This window comes from Zootoca vivipara, chromosome 14 (genome assembly GCF_965207765.1).
Source record: "Zootoca vivipara chromosome 14, rZooViv2.hap1.1, whole genome shotgun sequence".
Classification (NCBI taxonomy): domain Eukaryota; kingdom Metazoa; phylum Chordata; class Lepidosauria; order Squamata; family Lacertidae; genus Zootoca; species Zootoca vivipara.
Genome location: NC_142597.1, coordinates 44,432,478 through 44,452,535, shown reverse-complemented (window position 1 = coordinate 44,452,535; position 20,058 = coordinate 44,432,478). Strand labels below are relative to the sequence as shown.

At 48.3% G+C, this 20,058-nt stretch overlaps 1 protein-coding gene across 2 annotated transcripts; it reads right to left on the bottom strand.

Moving 5' to 3' along the window:
• Positions 1–3,993: 3,993 nt before the first annotated feature.
• BLMH (bleomycin hydrolase) lies at positions 3,994–20,011 on the bottom strand. 2 transcript variants are annotated; one of them, XM_088657573.1, is made up of 12 exons: positions 19,943–20,011; positions 16,480–16,680; positions 16,287–16,396; positions 15,142–15,283; positions 14,454–14,542; positions 13,617–13,709; positions 11,481–11,636; positions 10,573–10,731; positions 10,400–10,467; positions 10,002–10,119; positions 8,127–8,196; positions 3,994–4,970 (listed from the first exon to the last, which is right to left on the bottom strand). In XM_088657573.1, exons 1-12 carry the CDS (start codon positions 19,953–19,955, stop codon positions 4,819–4,821), a joined length of 1,371 nt encoding a protein of 456 aa, XP_088513699.1. In that variant the 5' UTR covers positions 19,956–20,011; the 3' UTR covers positions 3,994–4,818. The 2 variants fall into 2 exon arrangements, with proteins under 2 accessions (XP_088513699.1, XP_034995505.1); XM_035139614.3 differs by having other exon boundaries at positions 16,480–16,677.
• Between the last annotated feature and the right edge of the window lie 47 nt (positions 20,012–20,058).

Below are 20,058 nucleotides of genomic sequence, written 5' to 3'. Positions count from 1 at the left end.
GATAAAATGGAGACAGCGAGGGCCACCTTAAGCTCCTCAGAGGACAGGTGGAATATAAATGTATTAATTTAAGTGCATTGCAAATAACAAGGGAGGGATGGCAACCTTTCCCCACTAAAGGGATTATGAGCCACAGGAGGAAGGGGGGAGCCTGCAGGGATATTGGCGGCAGCATCAGTCCGGAGAAGTGAGGAAGAAATTGCCAAACACTTCTCTTTCCTGCTCCCCCTTTTGTTATTTCATCCTTTTCTCCACCCCACCCCCCCTTGGATAAGGAGAGGAGTTGCTGCCATCTGTAGGCCGGTTGTGGGATTGCACTGGTGGCTTGACAGGTTGAGGGGGACCTGGGAGGGTGGTGCCTGGGTCGAGTGGGGGTGACCGCATGGCCGGATGGTGCTGCTTCTGTCCTCCACCCGAGATGTACCAACACAGCTTTAATTGGTTCTCTCCCTCCCTCCCCCCCCCCCGGCCACCCCAAATTGGGCACCAAATAGATTAGGATTAAAATAGCTGGCAATTGTTAGGACAACGGGAGGAGATCTGAGTTGCATGTATTACGAGGGGATCGTCTCAGCCCTTCTCAGGGGAGGCGCCGAGTCCGCATTACGCACGAAACATTCCTAGAGGCTACTCAAAAGAGGCTTTGGGGCAGACAAAGGGCTGGGTTGAGAAAAGCAGCTTGTGATATAGCATGGGGTTGGGATAAGGGAAGCGGTGGCAGCTGCATTTCAAAAGGGGTGGGTGGGAATGACATTAATCCCACCAGGCACATCTTGGGAGGGTAGAGTAATTCGCTTGTAAATGAATGAATGAATGAATCTACGCTTTTAAATACCGAATCACTTTCCCTCTCCTGGGCATATCGGAATTTGTTAGTCTTCCCGAATTTGGGGGGCAGGAAGCAGATTCCTTCCTTTAAGGAAGGAATTGAAAATAAAACTGTTGATATAAAAATCTGCGGAATAGTGGAATACTGTGTACTGTTCCGATCACCTCAGAATGGATATTGTAGAGCTGGGAAAGGCGCAGAAACGAGCACCTTTAAGAACAAAAGAAGAGCTTGCTGGATCAGGCCAATGGCCCATCTAGTTCAGCATCTTGTTCTTACAGGGGCCAACCAGATGCCCCAATGGAAAACCCACAAGCAGGACCTGAGCACAAGAGCCCTCTCCCCTCCTGTGGTTTCCAGCAACTGGGATTCAGAAGCAAGGCTGCCTCCAACCATGGAAGCAGACTATCATGGCTAGGGGATAGCCTTATAGAATCCTAGAGTTGGAAGGGACCCAGGGGTCATCTAGTCTAACCTCCTGCAATGCAGGAATCCCAACTAAAGCATCCATGACTGATGGCCACCCAACCTCTGCTTCAAAATCTGCAAGGAAGGAGAGTCCGCCACCTCCTGAGGGAGACCGTTCCACTGTCGAACGGCTCTTACTGTCAGAAAGTTCTTTCTGTCATTTAGTCGGAACCTCCTATCACTTGAAGCCATTGGTTTGTGTCCTATCCTCCATGGGTTAACTATGTGCTGCATGGAGAGTGATTTTTTTCTGTCCTGAACCTTCCAACGTTCAGTCTTGAGTTCTTGTGTTAGGAGAGAGGGAGAAACTTGTCTCTCTCCACTTTCTCCATGCCATAGTCCTATAAACTCCTACCATGTCACCTTTTGCTTGCCTTTTTTCTAAACTGAAAATCCTCAAATGCTGCAACCTTTCCACATTCCTTTGAGCATTTTGATTGCCCTTTTCTGAACTTTTTCCAACTCTGCACAATACTTTTTGAGGTGAGGCGACCGGAACTGTACATAGTATTCCAAGTTGTAGTTCAGCAACATCTGGAGGGCCAAAAGTTGCCCACAGCTGGTTTAGACAGTACTGAGCTAGATTGACCAATGGCCTGAGACTGTATAAAGGCAGCAGCTTACACAAACTAAACAACTTTTTTTTCCTTTTTTTTACAATTCTGGAAAAAAAAAACAGTCTGGGCTTGCCAAGGTTCTTCCTCCTTCTTCTCAAGATCACTCTTCATAGACAGACTCATGCAAACTGTTTCAATTAACACACACACAAACCAGTACTCAGTTTGATGAGCTTATAAAAGGAAGTGGAAGTGAGCAAACTTGGAAAGAAATGCGGAAGACTTAGTCATTATCAGTCTTCTCTGGGGGAAAAGTGGGCTGCATGCTTTTATTTGGTTGGTGCATTGTATAATTTAACCAAAATAATTGGGCTTTAAGCTGGAGCTAAAGGAAGTTCACTCCAAGATGGCATCACTGAGGTGGATCTGGGAACCAGCTTGGAGAAGAAAAAACCCCTTACCTAGACTTTGCAAGTACAGTGGTACCTTGCAAGACGAATGCCTCGCGCAATGAAAAACTCGCTAGACAAAAGCGTCTTGCGATGTTTTTGGTGTCTCAAAAGATGAAGTTTTCAATGGCCACGCTTCGCAAGACAAAGTTTTTCGGCATATTTTTTTTTGCCGCGGCAACCCGCGCTTCGCAAGACGAAATTATCGCTAGACGAAGCGACTGGCGGCACGAATTAATTTCGTCTTGCGAGGCACCACTGTATGCTCAAATTTGAGCCTCTGCTATTTGTCCCTCCAAATGGTCTCGCTAACATTTTTGGAACCTCGCTGCCTCCTTCCCTTCCATCCAAAGTAGGCATGTCTGAGACTTCATGTGTTCTCTGGAATTTTCCTGGAGCTTCGTATCATGCAAGGGGAAGGTGAAAGCTGCAGTCTAAAAATGCTGATTCCCAGCATATTTCCTCTGCGGAAATGGCTCAGCCGTTAAGATATGAAAATGAGAAAAAAACAAAAAGACTAAGTTGTCCATTTCTACATACTGGGTGATGTCCAATGTTAACCAAGCGACTTAAGAGACTTAAAGGCAACAATTAAAATAGGTCTGTTACTCCAGTTTAGATAGATGTATTAAATGCATGAAAGCATGCAACTTTTAAAAAAAACAATCATTTAAAAATAGAAATGGCAGGAATTCTTGCTCAGGAACAAGACTGCAGTGCAAAATGGGTGTTTGCTTTTAATTAGTTTGACCCAATAGCTGAATGGATGCAAAATCAGTTCCTTTATACCCTAAGCCTGTCTTGGTGTCACCTAACTTTCAAGATGTTAAACATATGTTGAGGACTAAATTGTTTTATTAGAGATTAACTCTGTGACCAGCTTTCAGTAAGAGCTCATTCAATTTCATCTCTCCTCTCGCCAAGTTGATTCTGATATGCCCTGCGTTTTTCTCCCCATTGCTTTAGTTTGGCAGATTCCCCCCCACCCCTCTCAAAGCTCTCTGATCTGGCACCAGGCTTAATTCCCAGAGACTAGTATGGGGATTCCTGGTATTGCTGAGACTACAACTCCCATGATCCTTGACCCTTTGGGCCAGGCTGGCCGAGGCTGATGGGGCTGGAGTCCCAATACCATGCTGACAGACTGCAGCTAACGGGGGTTCAGTGGGTGCTTGATCTTCAGGTGTTGCTTGTGCCAAATCAGAAGTTTCCAATGTGTGGAAAAAACCTTGGCCAAGAAGGACCCCAAAGCAGACGCCTTATGCCATGTCAAGACTATCTGCCCATCTAGCTGCTAAACTGAACTTTGTTGTTTAGTCGTGTCCGACTCTTCGTGACCCCATGGACCATAGCACGCCGGGCACTCCTGTCTTCCACTGCCTCCTGCAGTTTGGTCAGACTCATGTTGATGGCTTCGAGAACACTGTCCAACCATCTCGTCCTCTGTCGTCCCCTTCTCCTAGTGCCCTCCATCTTTCCCAACATCAGGGAGTCTTCTCTTCTCATGAGGTGGCCAGAGTAGCTCCATATTGTCTCCTCTGACTGGCAACAGCTCTCCAGTGTTGCCAGTAGAGAGGTGGGAGGGGAGTGTCTTCTCCCACCACCCGCTGCCTCATTCATTTGTTGGCCCTATATTTTGCAGTTTGCCAGCAAATTACGCATCAATAATATCAATACAGGACACCAAAGCTCATTCAGCAAAGTGTTTTTATTCAAACGCTCCATAGCACCAGGTAGTTTGTAGATGGCATTCAAATAAAAACGCAGCCATTTTTTTTAAAAATCCCATTTTACCCAGGAACTGGGCATTCTGGAATGTAGCCTTTGCAGCTACTCTCTTTGTTGGTTCAGCTGAGCCTCGGGGGTGGTGATTTGGGGGGGGGGGGATATCTCCTGGGCTGTGATTCAGGTGCTCCAGGGAGAAGGCTGTTGATTTCAGACCACACCTCAGTTGGAAAAGACAAGACAGATGAAGATCATGTAGGAAGTGGGCCGCATTCTGTGCCATGGGTTATAGGCCTCTCTCCACAAGCAAGCAGCCGAGCAGCTCAAAATCACAGCCAACAAGCAATTAATCTCCACTTGGTGGCCCTTAGTGGTACACAACCACCCTAAGCGTTCATCTCACACACCCCCACCCGTCTTTTTCTATACAAGGTTTGCATGAAAGAATCATTTCTGAAGTTTTAAAACGAGTACATGGATAAAATAATTTTAGAGGGTGTTTTTTTAAAAAAAAAAAAGAAAAGAAAAAAGGATTATACTACGATGAAAAGCACACACGTCGACGCAAAGGCTGCAGAGTAGCCCCATCCACAGAAAAGCACTGTTTCCTCTGAAAATCCACAGGGCACCGCTCTTCAAGACTGGCACCTCAAGTGGGAGTTTGGTCATGGGGCCACTTGGCGTTGGCTCCTGGCCCTCCAGATTCTCCCCCCCCCCCACATGCTTGCTTCAAGGTTGACCAGAAGAAGGCGGCAGAGAGCCCCCTCAACACACACACACAGAGAACAGTTCACTTAGCCAGAGCGCCCATGGGGTCCCATGCAGGCAAGACAACAGGCTCCTGGTTCATCACGGCTAAGATGTCCTCTGGCACATGCTTCTTGTCCACCACCACTTCATAGACGTACTCAGAGAACCAGTCGTCAGTCATGATAAGGTAACCTGGAGAAGAGGAGGACGGGACAAGGTCTATTAAGAGGTATTCAGCTTAAGAGGGGCCACCTACAGTGATCTGCCCTGGGGGACCCCTGCCCTCTATGCCACACTGAAATCTAAGAGGGCAGCCCCGCAAAAACTGCATGGAGGTAGACTGCTTCTGAACATTAAGGACCCATTAATTTTCACAGCTAATGAGGCCTTTGGTTAAACAATAAAATACAGGCCCCTTTCCTTGCTTGCAATGTCAAATGTGCTTCTTCTTTTGGGGGGGAGAGAGGCAAACTTGTCATCCCATATCAAATTCCTCCCTGGAACATTTTTCTGCCTTTCCCCTGCATCAAGAAACACCACAAGTCAAAAACCTACAAGGAACGGATGAGGTCTCATGTGGTGTCTCTTGTATTTATGTTTGGAATCAAAACCCAGGAGCTTCCAAAAACACCACTTTATAAACCCAGAGTTTTTGTAAATTCCTGAATGACCGAGGACTGGCCTTTCAGGTTTCCTCTAGTGGCTTTGCCTCTGCAATTAACAGGTCAGATGCTCCAACCCTGTCTAAGATCTGACCCTGTCTTTCAACAACAGGATCACAATGCTAAGCTGGTAAACCCAGACCAGGCGACCTGGACCCAAAGCACCATGCAAAAGGGTTAAGCGTTTCCTCCATAACTCATCCTCCTCCAGCTAAGCCCCCAGTCTAATCCTGCCTCTGTTGTTTCAGGCAATACTCTATCAACCCTCTTCAAGGGCTGACGTTGGGGCTTGTTATTTTAATGCCTCCACGCCTAGCCAAGCCTGAGTGCCAAATCTAACATCCTCATTCTTCACCTCTTCCTTAAACAAGGGGCCTGCCAGAATGCCGCTTGGCCTTCCCATACAAGCCCAGGCTTTTTTCAAGAGGCCAGCTATTCCCAAAACCTTCTCCGAGGGCCATATCTGCAAATGACAACTTTGGGGCAGCAGCTAGAGGTCTGCCCTGGAGGATCTGGCGTGGGAAAGCAACTAGAAGAGGAGTCCCAAAAACTTTGGGTGTGTGTGGGTGTGCTAAGAACTCATTTGGAAACCTAAGAAACTGTTTCACAGGTTCTGCAAAATAGCCCTTCCACAAAAGAAAAACTGGATATACTCAACCCCCTCCCCCCAAAAAACCATGCAGCACACCTACATATGCCCCCCAATAAAACATGTATTAAAAAAGCAGGTAAGCCAGCCAAAAATAGGCACCCCCTGCAAACAAACAAGGCCCAAAACACTATTTTAAAATATGGTTAGAATTGGGAGGGAGGAGGCTAAACTTGCACCAACATCTGTGGGTTCCCACAGGCATCACACTGCAGACCCCAGCCTTAGAGCCAGGAAGCTTTCAGGACAATCTCGCCCCAGGAAAGACAGATTGGTTAGGTGGTGTCTTAAGCTAGCAGCTGCTCTTCTGAGCCCCCAGCACACCCAGCTGCAGTGCAGACATACGTAATGCTAGTAGTACTACCCGCTACTGCCCTGTTTTATAGGCCTGGATTGTAAGGATCACTAAGAGAAAGGACTCAGGCTTGGCCAAATTCTGTGCCCACAATACACACGTGCTGAATGAATGCCCAAGACACATTCTGCAAACAACCCTGGGGCAAGCTGCTCTCTTCTTCAGCCTGACCCCCCCCCCCCAACAGAGGCCTACCTTGCAGTGCAGAGAGGCTAAAGCATTTTGCCTGCTTGGTAAGTGGAAAAGAGCAGCTGCAAGCAGGGTTGGCCATTGCAAGGGACTGATTGGGTAGAGGCGGCAAGAGGGCTCTGCTTGGCCCCCAAAGTGAGAGGCCCCCAAAGTCTGTTCAGGGGCAAGGCCAGAGCCCTCGAGGAAAAAGCCCCATTCAGGCCCCATTCATTAAAAGCAGGCTTTGCATTCGAGTGGGAGTGAGACTTCCACATAGAACAGCAAGAGGCTAAGCAGCTCAAGGAATCAACCTCACGCCTCCTGGCTGCCCTGCCTGGAGGCTGGAGAAGGTAAACTCTGAGGAATGCCGGTAATCTGTCTCGCTTTCGCTGGGTTATTTTTAAACTTTGAAAGCTCAAAGTGGTTCGCACTCGTCTCTTGTGGTTGATGGCAGGAGTGTGTGTGTGTGTTTTTAACTGCTGGAGCAACTCTGGGTTTTACCACGCTCATAAAACAGATGGGTAAACGAAGGGCTAAGAATAGCTGTGCCTTGACCTCCAGGCGGCTTTTTTGGGAAGCGGGGGTGAGGGCCACCTGCGTGCCTGGATCATTGAGATAGTCCTGCGCCTGCTGTTCCACGAAAGCTCTTGTTATGCAAACAGAAGCTCCAGTCTCAATGGGGGACACTGGTACAGGCAGAAAAGTCCTTGGCTCTTTGAAATGACCATGGGTAGCATAAAGGCTCGTGGGCCCTTGTCTTCCGCCAACTCCCAGGGGAAGTGAAGAGGTAAACGGAACATGTGTGGCAGCTACAATACTGCTAGACAAAGACGCTGCTTGTTGTTGTCCCAATCGCACAACCAAACAGCAACGGTTTCCCCCCTGGAGGCTGTTCGAAGAAAGGGTAATGAACTTTTCTATACAAAATGAGATTACATCAGGAGCTTAAAGGAACGGCAGCCCAGTCAGTGCTCATGTGCGCTCTCTCTCTCTCTCTCTGCAATAAACCCCATGCAGGAATTCTACAATCTCTGCCTTATGACCCTGGAGTAATTAAAAGGAGGGGGGGGGAGAGACACACACACACACAGCCCAATGGCAATCCTGGCAGAGAGTGCAGAACACAGGGAAGGAGGGAGGTCCTGGAGCCTCCTTGAATTGCCCTCATCACAAACCCAGGAAAATTCAGCCTTGGGAAGAGACCCCAGGTTGGAGAGTCCTGAAGTGATGGAGGGCAAAAAGGAAGAATTCACTCAAACCAGGCCCCACCAAGGCCCCTGACCACCAGCCTGCCAGGATTCTGCTATGGTAGAGTCAGGGCAAACTGCATAGGCTTCGAGTGCTAAACTGGCCCAGAATTAAGCTCGCTATCCCAGTACACACACTGTTGAGAATCTTAGCACTGGAAGGGACGCCTGGAAGTCATCTAGCCCAAAAAAATCCAGAAAACACCCCTGATGCAAAACGAAAAGAGGCAAGCCCAACTTTCAGCATCCGCGTTAGCAACACATTACCTTTATTCCCGCGATCTTCGCCCCATGAGTTCTCCACGCGCCATTTTTCAAAGCAACCCTCTTGCTCTGGCTGGAAAGAGGGGGGAATGCAGGGGTCAACAGGAGGAAGAGCCCTGCACAAAAGCCTCCCATCTCCCCTGGCCGGGCAGATTGACACTTCCTTGTGGATTTATAGCAGAGAAATAAAATGCCTCCCTTACCTGACAGACGACACCTGCGCTTTCATTTCACAAACTGCTGAAAGCGCCACTCACCTGTGCCTTTACAACCCCAAATGCTAAAAGCCTGGTATCTGGATCACATAAGGAGTTCTACAGTGTGGAGAATATTGCATGTGGAATATTGCAGGCCTAGCTAGGCATGCAGTTTTATTATGGATATTTTATACAGTGTATATAGAAAGCTGCTGATTTTATCAGTATTTTGATAAATTGGAGGGTGGGAAGACCCTGTACATCACCTTGAGGTCCTTGGAGGGAGGATATACATGTGGTAATAAATAAAATAAATAAATCGCGCTACAGTACTTTTAAAGACTTTGGGTCCAAGCTATGCTCAGGTCCATGCGAGGCAGCTGGAAGAGATGGTGGCAAGAACCTCTGAAGGCCTGACTGGAATTACTTTCAAGCTCTTAAAATTCAATCAAGCCACATTGAGCTTAGTTTTGAATGCTGGCAAGGATTAAACGTCCCTCAAGGGAAAAGAAAATTACATCACAGTTGTAGTTGAAACCTGTTTGCACAACAGGTATTTTTTTAAAAAAAAAAAGGTGGGGGGGAAGCCCCATGTTTTAATACCTGCTTTTAGCCTAAAGAAGCTTTTAGTGAGAATTATAAATCTCAACCGTTGGCAAAACCAGCCATGGGGCATTGCGGCTTTTAAGTTTTAACGTTTTGGATTTCTAAGGTGAGGAGCATCCAAATGTTTAGACAAGCCCTTTCTAGCTAGCAAGGACCAAGTGGGGAAGAGTGGGCTGGCATCCCTCTTGGATTAAGGAGAGAGGGGAGGGTCAGATCTCATTGGGTTGATTGCCTGACAGGCCTATCTGGCTTTTAAAGTAATTCCATCACTGTCTTTACTACCTTTCATCGTTGCTAACCTTTGTATATTTCTGCCTGTGAAACTGGAGACCCACGGTAAATTTAGAAAGCTTTGGAAGGCTGTGTACCTAAAATGCATCATGTAAAATAACAACGAAAGCATCCGCCATGGGATTGTGGTGGTGGTGGTCATGGAGTCCCTGTGCTGCCTCTGAGCTCCTTGGAGGAAGAGCGGGTGTCTCTGGGAAGGGGGGGGGCACGTTGGTGGCCCCAGTGCTATTGCCACTAGCATCATCCAGATATCAACTCTACAATTCTATGATTCATCATAAAAGAACGGTGGTCTTTGTCGACAAGGCACTTTAGAAGAGGGATGTGACCCTCCACTAGCTCCCAGCACCCCAGACCGCTGGCTATGCTCCTGCTGAGGCAGGTGGATGTTGGGAATCCAAGAGTCTCTGGATGGCCACAGATGTTCCCTGCATGCCTGCTGTAAAGGGCATCCTCCTCTCGGTGGAAGCATCGCTCTGTCTCTCACATGTATGGAATACAACTTCTTAGAGCAGAGATGGGGAACCTTTGTCACCCTCTAAGTGTGCTGGGCTGCCGTTCCCCTCATCCCCTGACCGGGCTGGCTGGGGCGGATGGGAAATGGGAGCCCAAAAACATTTGAGGGCCACCGGTTCTCTGTCCCTCTTTCAAAAGCGCACACCGTCCCCAGGAGGATTCCATGAGCAGGTCGTGTGTGCAATTATTGTCTGGTTGACTGCCATATACATGGAGAGGAGAGGAAGGGAAGGAACTCCACCAGCCACCCTGTTGCCCCAACACCAACCTTCTCAGTGAAGGCAGTAATGACCATGGCGTGGGTCATCAGCGAATCCCCATAGATCAGCCGCTCGTCCTTGTTCATGTTCTTGACTGACACGCCAAACACCAGGTTGTGGTTAAATCTACAAAGCAGCGCACACAGAAATGCACATTAAGTGTGGGGTTCAGAGAAGGTGCCTTCCCTAGTCATCCTAAACTGCGGAGTAAACACATTTATTAAGTCGTATACAGGACCAGGTAAGCAAGCGGTGCAGCAGATCTGCAGCCCAGGGGGCTCTGAGCTTCCGGAAGAACAAAGAAATGGAGGCAAAGCAAAGTTTGAGCTTGACGTGCACACCCACAATCCCCAGGGGAACTGTATGCAGGATCACGGCCCTCTGCCCCCACCCCACAAGCACTTACATATTCATGTCATTGATGCCCAGTTTGCTGTTGAAGTGCTTCCCAACGTCACAACCAAACCACACGGCCTGAGGAGAGAGCAGGCGACAATCAGGACCCTTCAGCTGAAGCAAAGAGCAGGAAGACACTGTGCTAAGGAGCAAAAGAAAGATTTGGGGGGGGGGCACGCAAACCTCTCCATCCCGAATAGAAGCGGCTGCCAGTTTTTTCAGGAGCTGGACGGGCTGGTTGTTGTAAAGAGTCTTCCTGCCCCCCACCATGTTACTCAGGTACTCCACCGTGTAAAGCTGGTTGTATTGGTTCTGGGGCCGAGGGTCATTCACCAGGCAAACCTGTTAAGTCAAAGGGCTGAGTTAGTTAATTTCAAGGAGGTCACTCCTCCCAGCTCTGCTGGACCCAGCAGTAGCAGCCAACTGAAATGCTCACAAGGAGAGCATGGCCAGAGATGGCCATTTCTTATTCGTCCCCAGCAGGTGTTATTCAGAGGTAGGCTGCCACCGAACCCGGAGGTTCAATTTCAAACAAGATGGCAGTTTGGAAATAATATGATCAAATATCCTTTGCTAGACTCATCTCATTTTTGTTCTGGGTTACAATATTATCACCATCTGACCAAGCAACGCTTGGGTCCCCCAAATAGAGATCTGGGGTTGGAAATCTGGTGGGCCTTTCTGTAAGGATTTCCAACTATAAACATTAAGAAGAACTTTCTGACAGTAAGAGCGGTTCAGCAATGCAACCGACTACCTCGGAAGGTGGTGGACTTCCCAGCATTTGAGGTTTCTCGAGGGAGGTTGGGGGACCATCTGTCAGGGGTTCTTTCAAGTTGAGATTCCAGATTTGCAGGGGTTGGGCTAGATGACCCTTGGGGGTCCCTTCCAACTCTACAATTCCATGATTTCAGCCATGCCACAACTTTCGAACAGACTGAAGAGGGGGCGTGGTATTAAACGAAAAGAAGGGAGCAACAAACTGTGGGTCAGGGATGTGTCTTATCCGCTTCCAAAATCTAAAAAGGATTGCACAGACAGGGGGCCAATGATTGTCCACAGGCTGCCTTGTGTTTACCACATTGCCCAACCTTGCTTTCCATGTCGAAGATGGGCTTGACGTGCTCCTTGTAGAACTGCAGGGGCGAGATTGGCCCAATCTTGTGGTAGGCCTTCTCCTTATCGTAGAACTCCCAGCAGAAGGAGTCCGGAGGGCTCCCCAGGCAGATGGTCACTATTCTGAACACCTGGGGAGGGAAAACAGATCAGTGGAAGGTGGAACCCAGACGCCTCTCTTCAAATCGGCCAGAGGGAACTGGTGCTTGTGACTCACAAACCCTCGTTTTGCTTAATTGCTCGCTAGGCTTATAAGCTGCTGTTCCGCCGAAGGCATCAAACTGGTTTAAAGCTTTTTAAACAACAGTGTGGAAGCTAAGCAACGTGACACAGGAGGCAAAAATGAACAGGGTGGGGAGAGGAAATCTATGGGCTCTTTCATTTTGCTCCCTAATAAAAGTTACACAGTGGTCTGGTGGAACAGCCACCGGTTTGATGGAGGCAGTTCTGGGATGATGATGATGATGATAATAATAATAATAATAATAATAATAATAATAATAATAATAATAATAATAATAATTATTATTATTATTATTATTATTATTATTTATACCCCGCCCATCTGGCCGGGTTCCCCCAGCCACTCTGGGCGGCTTCCAACAAAACATTAAAATACAGAAATCAAACATTAAAACTTCCCTAAACAGGGCTGCCTTGAGATGCCTTCTAAAGGTCTGGTAATTGTTGTTCTCATCTTAGTGAAATGATCATCTCAATTGATGGATCATGCCCTGGGGAAGCCAGCATGGAGCTGCGGTGCCTTGGACAACAGCAAGAAATGATATACGGTGTTCTCTGCTGCCCTCTAGTGCAGGCATCCTGGACGGACACTTTGGGAGGCACCAAGGGCTTTGCAGAAATGCCGTGAAGGACAATGCGACTCCTGTAAAGAAGTAAAATTAAAACAGCCTGACACACCTTTCCTCTTGACAGCTTTGGCAGATGCAAGAGAGAGAGAGAAGAAAGAGTGCAGCTGGGTAGACAATCTGCCCCTCCAAATTGTAAAGAGCCCAACCAAAATGCATTCACAGTGGGATCTCTGCATCTCTCTGCTAAGGCTGGTCCGAGCTGTGCTCAGTTAAACCTTCGACAGAAGATTAGTGGAACTGCCCTAATCAAGAAGCAGGCATGTTACGCTTCCTCCCAGGCAGAGTTCAATTCCAATTTAAGAAAAAAGGGACTTGGCTTGCCTCGCACCAAGAACACAGTGAGGCAGCAGGATCTACAAAGCGCGATCGTTTCCAAAGACTTTGGAGGGTGTGGACACATGTACCACCCCAAACTCCACGTGCAATAATCCTGCCACCCCCAAAAGCATGAAACACCCCTGGGGAGGGAGGCCTGTGAACAATGTGCTCTTTACAAGATGTGCAATGAGACAGTTCAACCTCATCCTAGCCGTTCTTTCTTTTTTTATCCAGGGAAAATTTATAGAGCGGGAATCTCGGTATCACAACAGAAGAGGGTGAGAGCAAGTGTGGTGTAGGGGTTAGAGTGCTGGACTAGGACCTGAATCTCCACTTGGCCATGGCACTCACGGGGACCCTGGGCCAGTCACGGCCTCTCAGCCTAACCTACTTCACAGGGTTGTGAGGGCGAAATGGGGAGGAGGAGAAGTAGGTATGTCATCTTGAGCTCTCTGGAGGGAAAGGGGGGATATAAATGCAATAATAATAATAATAATAATAATAATAATATATTATTATTATTATTTATTCCCCAGCCACTCTGGGCGGCTTCCAACCGAATATTAAAAACAGTACAGCAACAAACATTAAAAATTTCCCTAAAGAGGGCCGCCTTCAGTTGTCTTCTAAAAGTAAAATAGTTACTTATTGTCTTGACATCTGCTGGGAGGGCGTTCCACAGGGCGGGTGCCACTACCGAGAAGGCCCTCTGTCTGGTTCCCTGTAACCTCGCAATGAGGGAACCGCCAGAAGGCCCTCGGTGCTGGATAAATACTAAGGTGCACTTGGAAAGTCTTGCGGCCAAATGAGAAGCATCATGACTGGGGCCCTGGGGGGGGGGGGAGGAAAAAGGGAGGGCAGGGACAGAAAATCTCTTCTCACTCAGCCACCGCATTTGCCCCCCCACCAAGAGCGGCTGACCTCCTCTATCATGGTGTCCACGGCGGCAGAGAGCTCGTCCTTGTTGCATCCAGTCTCTACCATATTCCTCAGCCGGAGGCAATACTCTCGCATCTGTTTGGAAGAAAAGGAAAGCGGGAGAAGCAAGTTCTAAATGGCAATCTCTGTGGCACGCTATCAACACACTCAAAGTTCAGGATGGCTGAGCTGGCTGATGGGGGATGCAGCCCAGAACATCTGGAGAGCACCAGGCTAGAACTTACCTTTTAACAGACTGGAAAGAAAAGATTCAGTGCCCATGGATAAGGACCTTAGCAAGCAATGCCAGGTGTCAGCATCTGAACAGGAAGGTTGTGGAAACTATGTCAACTCAGTGTGTGTGTGTGTGTGTGTGTGTGTGTGGAGCAGCAGGTGTGTCCAAAAGCCCACCTCAGATCTTAAGGGCTTTAACATGCTTTACAGCAGGCATAGGCAACCTTGGCTCTCCAGATGTTTTGGAACTACAGCTCCCATGATCCCTAGCTAACAGGGCCAGTGGTCAGGGATCATGGGAGTTGTAGTTCCAAAACATCTGGAGAGCCAAGGTTGCCTATGCCTGCTTTACAGGGACTCATCTGTTCGACTCTTCTTGGCAAGCCACCAGACAGGAAAGATTTACTTTTTTTCAGGTCACCAGTGTGTTACACAGGATACCTGTGGGCAAGCAAGCAACTAAACCATTCCATGGGGGTTGATCATTTTTATGGGCTTATTTACAAGCCTGAGCTTGAGTTTCCAAACTGGTGTGAAGACGAATGATTTTAGAGACGGTAACACTCCCCCCACACTGGGCAATGCGCACACACACACTTCAGTTACCTTGTGGTTCAGAATGTCATTCATTCGTCTGGAGGCCTCCGTGGTGTGTGATTCAGGGAAAACCTTCTTGGGGACTACGCCGTATTTTTCTAGGAAGAAACCAGTTTTAGTAACCGACCAGAACTGATGGGCCGAAGGAAAGATCATTCTGCCTGCTGCACTCAGTTTACGCTGTGTGAAATAAGCACAAATCTTGACACAATCTTTCCAGGCTCCTTCTGTCCTCCCACATCCTTCGTCCAGGAGAGCCTTCTCACCTGTGGTGCATCCAGGCCCAGTCCTCAGCATCACCAATTCAATGGCTCAGAGTAATGAATGCTGGACTTGCCTGAGAGCTTGGACATACCCTGCCGGGCAGCCTGGCCTGACTCCACCATCGGTTAGCTGCATAAGCTCAATGAATACATTTTTTAAATCTAAGTAAGAGAGGACCAGACTGAAGATCCTGTGGGGATCTCAGAGAGAAAGGACTCGGACTCCGCCTTATACTGCAACTATCCACCTCATCAGAAGACCTTCAAAAGATTTTGCGATTCCAGCCCCACCCAAGGAATTCTGTAACCCCAACTCCCAATTTCCTGGTCTTGGCTGAGCAGCCCCCGCCCCCCCCCCCACTGCTTAAGATGCTGGATCCTCTACCCAGGAACCTAGGTGGACTACAAAGTGCCTTGGCCTCAGCTTCTTTTACCAATGAGGTTGACAAGCATGTCCCACTGCCCGCCGTCATTGCAGGGATTGCAGAGCAGGAACTGCACCAGCCTCCCGTCCACGGGCTCCTTCTTCTGAGCCGTTTCCACATATGCATGCAAGAAGTAGTAACAGCGTTCAACCTGGAAATAAGCCAGTCAGAATTCAGTCAGAGACCAGGTCCATCGAGCCCTGGTAGGCTTCAAGCTAACCCACCCCGCCTTAACCTTCTGGCCTTTTTACAGCACACTTAGTGGTGCCCCCCTGGTTATTATTTATTTAGTCATAGAATCAATTACCTGCCATCAGGGCCCAGAGCAGGTTATGATAATAAAACAATAGAATGTAAAGACCAGTTAGAACTAAGACATACAGTCGTACCTCGGGTTACGAACCGCTCAGGTTGCGAACACTTCGGGTTACGAACTCCGCAAACCTGGAAGTGTTTTCGTCCCGCGCATGCGCAGAAGCGGTGCACGCGCTTTGCGCATGTGCAAAAATGGCACTCAGTTTGCGACCTTTTCGGGTTACGAACCGCGACCGGGAACGGATCGTGTTCGTAACCCGAGGTACCACTGTACTGTAATACAAAGGGCCAGGGGTGTTTTCAGCATGCAATGATAGCTGTGTGATGAGGACACTGTTCTGTGGGGAGGGAAGTCCACAGAGAATGCCCCCTCCTGGGCTGCTGCCCCCCACAAAAGGTTTCTGAGGGTGGCAGCTCAAGGCAGAAGCCTGAATGGCCCCCCTGCTTACAGAAAGAAGCCGACCAGTCTGCTGGGTTTTCCTCAAAGCAGGGGTGGGGAATCTAAAGCCCTCCAGATGATTCTGGACCCTAACTTCCATCATCCCTCGAAACTCGTAACATCCAAATGACCACATCCCCACCCTAGCACCTAAACAAAGCACCTCTGAGAGCCGGCGTGGCATGCTGGTTAAGGGTTTTGGCCTAGGGACCTGGGTTCAAATCCTCACTCAGGCATGAAGCTTTTTGGGGTGGCCTTGGGCCAGTGACCATCTTTCAGTCCAACCTACTTCATGGGGTAAAATGTGGATGGTGGGAAATCATGTGTGCCGCCTTGAATTCCTTGGAGGTGGGATATAAATGCAAGAAGCAGAAGGGCAGTTAAATACAATTGGAAGCACCTTGTCCCAGAAGAAGAGGTACGACTGGCTGAACTCGAACTCCTCTGTGTTGAACTTCTTCATGAAGGGGAGGCGCATCACGTTCAGGCAGGAGAAGATCCAGCAGCGTCCTGGGGGTCAGAGGAGCACAGCGGAGATGGGCATCGCAAAGTATTCAAATGGGATGTACAATCTCAAGGGAGACGGCCATTACCTGAGTTCTTCTGATTGGTGATGGGCTTCCCTTCAGCAGGTACCACGTGCTGGAAGACCTGCAGCGTGTCCTGCACCACGGCCCGCTCCAGGCACACCTCCAGGGGGTCTGCGCACGTGGCCACATTCTGGGCCAACAAGTAGCGGGGTTCAGCTTTCAGGGCTTTGGCGAAAGCCGAAGATTTTTTCAGGCTCAACCCTGCTAAGACAAAACAGGACCGTCGATTCAGGGCAGTCGATTGTGAAAGTCAGCAACAGAGGGCACACATGGAGAAAACAGAAGGAGGATCTACTCAGGAAGGATGCTGGGAGCTCATCACAGGGGTCTGGAGGCAGGGCTGGTGCTGATGCTGCTCATGGCATGGCAGGGAATGTCCTCTGTCTCTTCCCAGAGACACTCTTATTACTCGTTGAATTTCTTTTAATAATCAATCAGCAGGCTATTAATATATTAGGTTAGTGTGTTCAGCTGTTGCTGTGTGTGTTTTTTCATTTTATGATTGCAATATGTATCATTTGCCTATTTTTATTGTGCTTATTTACTTAGAAGATTTGTAAGCCATTTAACCAAAGAGCAGTCTCCAATAAAACAGGAGACGAAACACAAAGAACATGAAGAAACAAACTAACCTGAAAACCAATATACATAAAACCATCTTAATATAAGCTGCAGATAAAAATCAGTAAAACTTTTAAACAATTATAAGTAACTCTATTAACTTTTCGCTAGCTCTCTTGTGTGTTTTTAAACCGAAAACCAGAGTAACTTATAAAGATGATTATAATAATTTAAATAATGAAATCCAGCAATCTCAAAACAGATCCTGAGGTTACACATTTGCCTCACTGCAATTACTCCCTTTCCAGGTTCCCCCTCCCTTCATACTTCCTGCTTCGTCTTATAGTAATAACAGGGGATAGATGGAGATTTGGTGCTGGAGGAGACTCTTGAGAGTCCCATGGACTTCAAGAAGATCAAACCTATCCATTCTTAAGGAAATCAGCCCTGAGTGCTCCCTGGAAGGACAGATCGTGAAGCTGAGGCTCCAATACTTTGGCCACCTCATGAGAAGAGAAGAATCCTTGGAAAAGACCCTGATGTTGGGAAAGATTGAGGGCACTAGGAGAAGGGGACGTCAGAGGACAAGATGGTTGGACAGTGTTCTCGAAGCTACCAACATGAGTTTGACCAAACTGCGGGAGGCAGTGGAAGACAGGAGTGCCTGGCGTGCTATGGTCCATGGGGTCACGAAGAGTCGGACACGACTAAACGACTAAACAACAACAGATGGAGATTTCAGTGTTACATGTGGTCTGAAAATGGAGTAGGCAAATATTCCTGTTCATGGGTGCCTGCAGGATTTTTCCACCCAGGCCTGGGGGTGGGGGCAAAGTAAAGCACTAAAAATGACAAGGGGGAGGGGAACAGGCTAGATTCCCACCAAAGACGAGACTAGCATCTGTACATTTTGCTTATCTCTCTGGTTCTACAAATACTAGAAACTTACTCTTCCTTTTTAAAATGAAAACTGGGGATCTGCAGGTGTGCAGGCTCCAATGCGAAGTAGACCACAGCAAAAACAACTTTTTGTGGAATGTATTCTAACACTATGCAAATATTTCTGCCTTCAGTACCTATATTATTAGGCAATGCTGCCCTCCACCTTCTTAAGGGTGTGAAACTGTTCCAGATCCACTCCTGTAATCACAAGGCCTTGCTTTGTGCCAAAGACACGTTCCTAATAGTGCCTCACCCAAGCACAGCTAATTGCCATGTGCCACGGTGGCTGAATTTCGGCGCATGCTTATCCTGACATAAAGAAGTTTGACAAAAAGTAGATAAAACCTGGAAAAGAACTGTCATTTCCCAAAGGCAATGGGGCTGACACCTACCTTTTAATTTTATATATATCTTGGCACTGGAACATAGGAAGCTGGCTTAGCCTGAATCAGGGCATTGGTCTATCTAGCTCAGTACTGTCTGCACTGACTGGCAGTGGCTCTAAAGGACTTCAGACCTGTCTTTCCCAGCCCTAAGTGGATTTGAACCCCAGACCTTCTGTGTGCAAAGCAGGGGCCCTACCACTAAGCTACAGCCTGTATCTAAGAATACAGTCCCTAAGACTCAAGTGGCGTAAGAAAAACCAAGTAAGGCGATTCATCGGTAAAGGATACTATATAGGTTCAGATCTGCAGCCAGCCAAGATGCTCACTAGGTGATCTTGGTTCCAGTAGCTATCTCTCAGGCTAAGGTTGTTGTGAGAACAAGAAGGAGGAAAGTAGAGAGAGAGAGAGAGACTGCAACCTTGAGCCTAGCTAGAGGAAGAATGAAATCTTAGCATATGGCACATGAACCTCATTGGGAGGTCTTTTTCACAGTCCCATCACTGCCAGAAGGTTGGCTGGTGGGTACGAACCCAGGACTTCTTCCGCAGCAGTGCCCAAATTACGGAGCAGCCTGGCTCCCTCATGGCTCCCCTTTAAACCAGCTTTCTAAGCAAGACCACAGAAGTTGCCATTTTATTCCGACAGGCTTTTGCCGTTTTTAAGGAAAGGGCTTTTAATAGCGCTCTGCTGTTTTTGCTACCGGCCTTTTGACAGATTTGTTTGTACATCGTTTCGATTCCTTTATCATCTTAACTACTTCTTAACTATTATCTTTCGTGTGTCTTTAGTGATCTGTGCTTTATCTTCATTTGTTTTAATTCTTGCAAGCTGCCTCCAGTTCCTCAAGGTTCTGGAGGAAATAAACTACTAATTCTTCTTATTCTTATTCTTCTTCACAAGTAGCATACAAACCACAGACGTCCTTCCCTGGCTGCCGGCTGCTGGGTGCCTTATTAAGTGTAAGGGCTCTTTTAATGAGGTGCTAAATTCATCCTTTCATCAGGCAACTACTTTTCATGTATAGCCTGCAGGGTCGGTTGCTTCCTTTATTTCTCTCTCTCTCTCTCTCTCTGACATTTATACCCAGGTTTTTCTACTTAAGTTGTCGAAGCTGCCCAGCATTCAACAAACAAACAAGCCACCTATTCTCAATAATAAAAATCAGATTATTAATAAAAACCAGAGATCGTCTAAAGCAGGGAAGAGGGGGTGGGGAGCCTACATCGGTGCAAACAGGCGCTGGGGCGCAAATCGGATTAGGAAGGGGCGCTTCTTTCAACCCCAGGAATCTGGGGAGGGGGAGGCACTCTGCACATGCTCAGGGACACGCTCCCTCGGCGGTGCAATCCTCTCCTCGCGAAATTGGCCAGGACTGAAGTGTGTGTGAGTGGGAAACAGGTGCCGGGGCTGAATCCTGGGGCCCCGCGGCTCGACGGCGCCTGTTTACCCCCCACCCCACCCCACTCCCACCCCTCAAAAGCAACAGCAGCCTCCCGTTGCCATGGCCTCTCCCACCCCCCGGCCTTTCCCACCCCCAGTAGGCCTCTGCCGTTCCCATGGCAACCCCACACACGCACCTGGGAGACTCATCGCGGGTTTTTCGGCCGCAGCAGCGCGAGCCACCAAGGAGGAAAACCAAGGCCGGGCGCCGGCGCCGGAAGCAGCTCTTTTAAAGCCTCGGAAGCAGGAAACC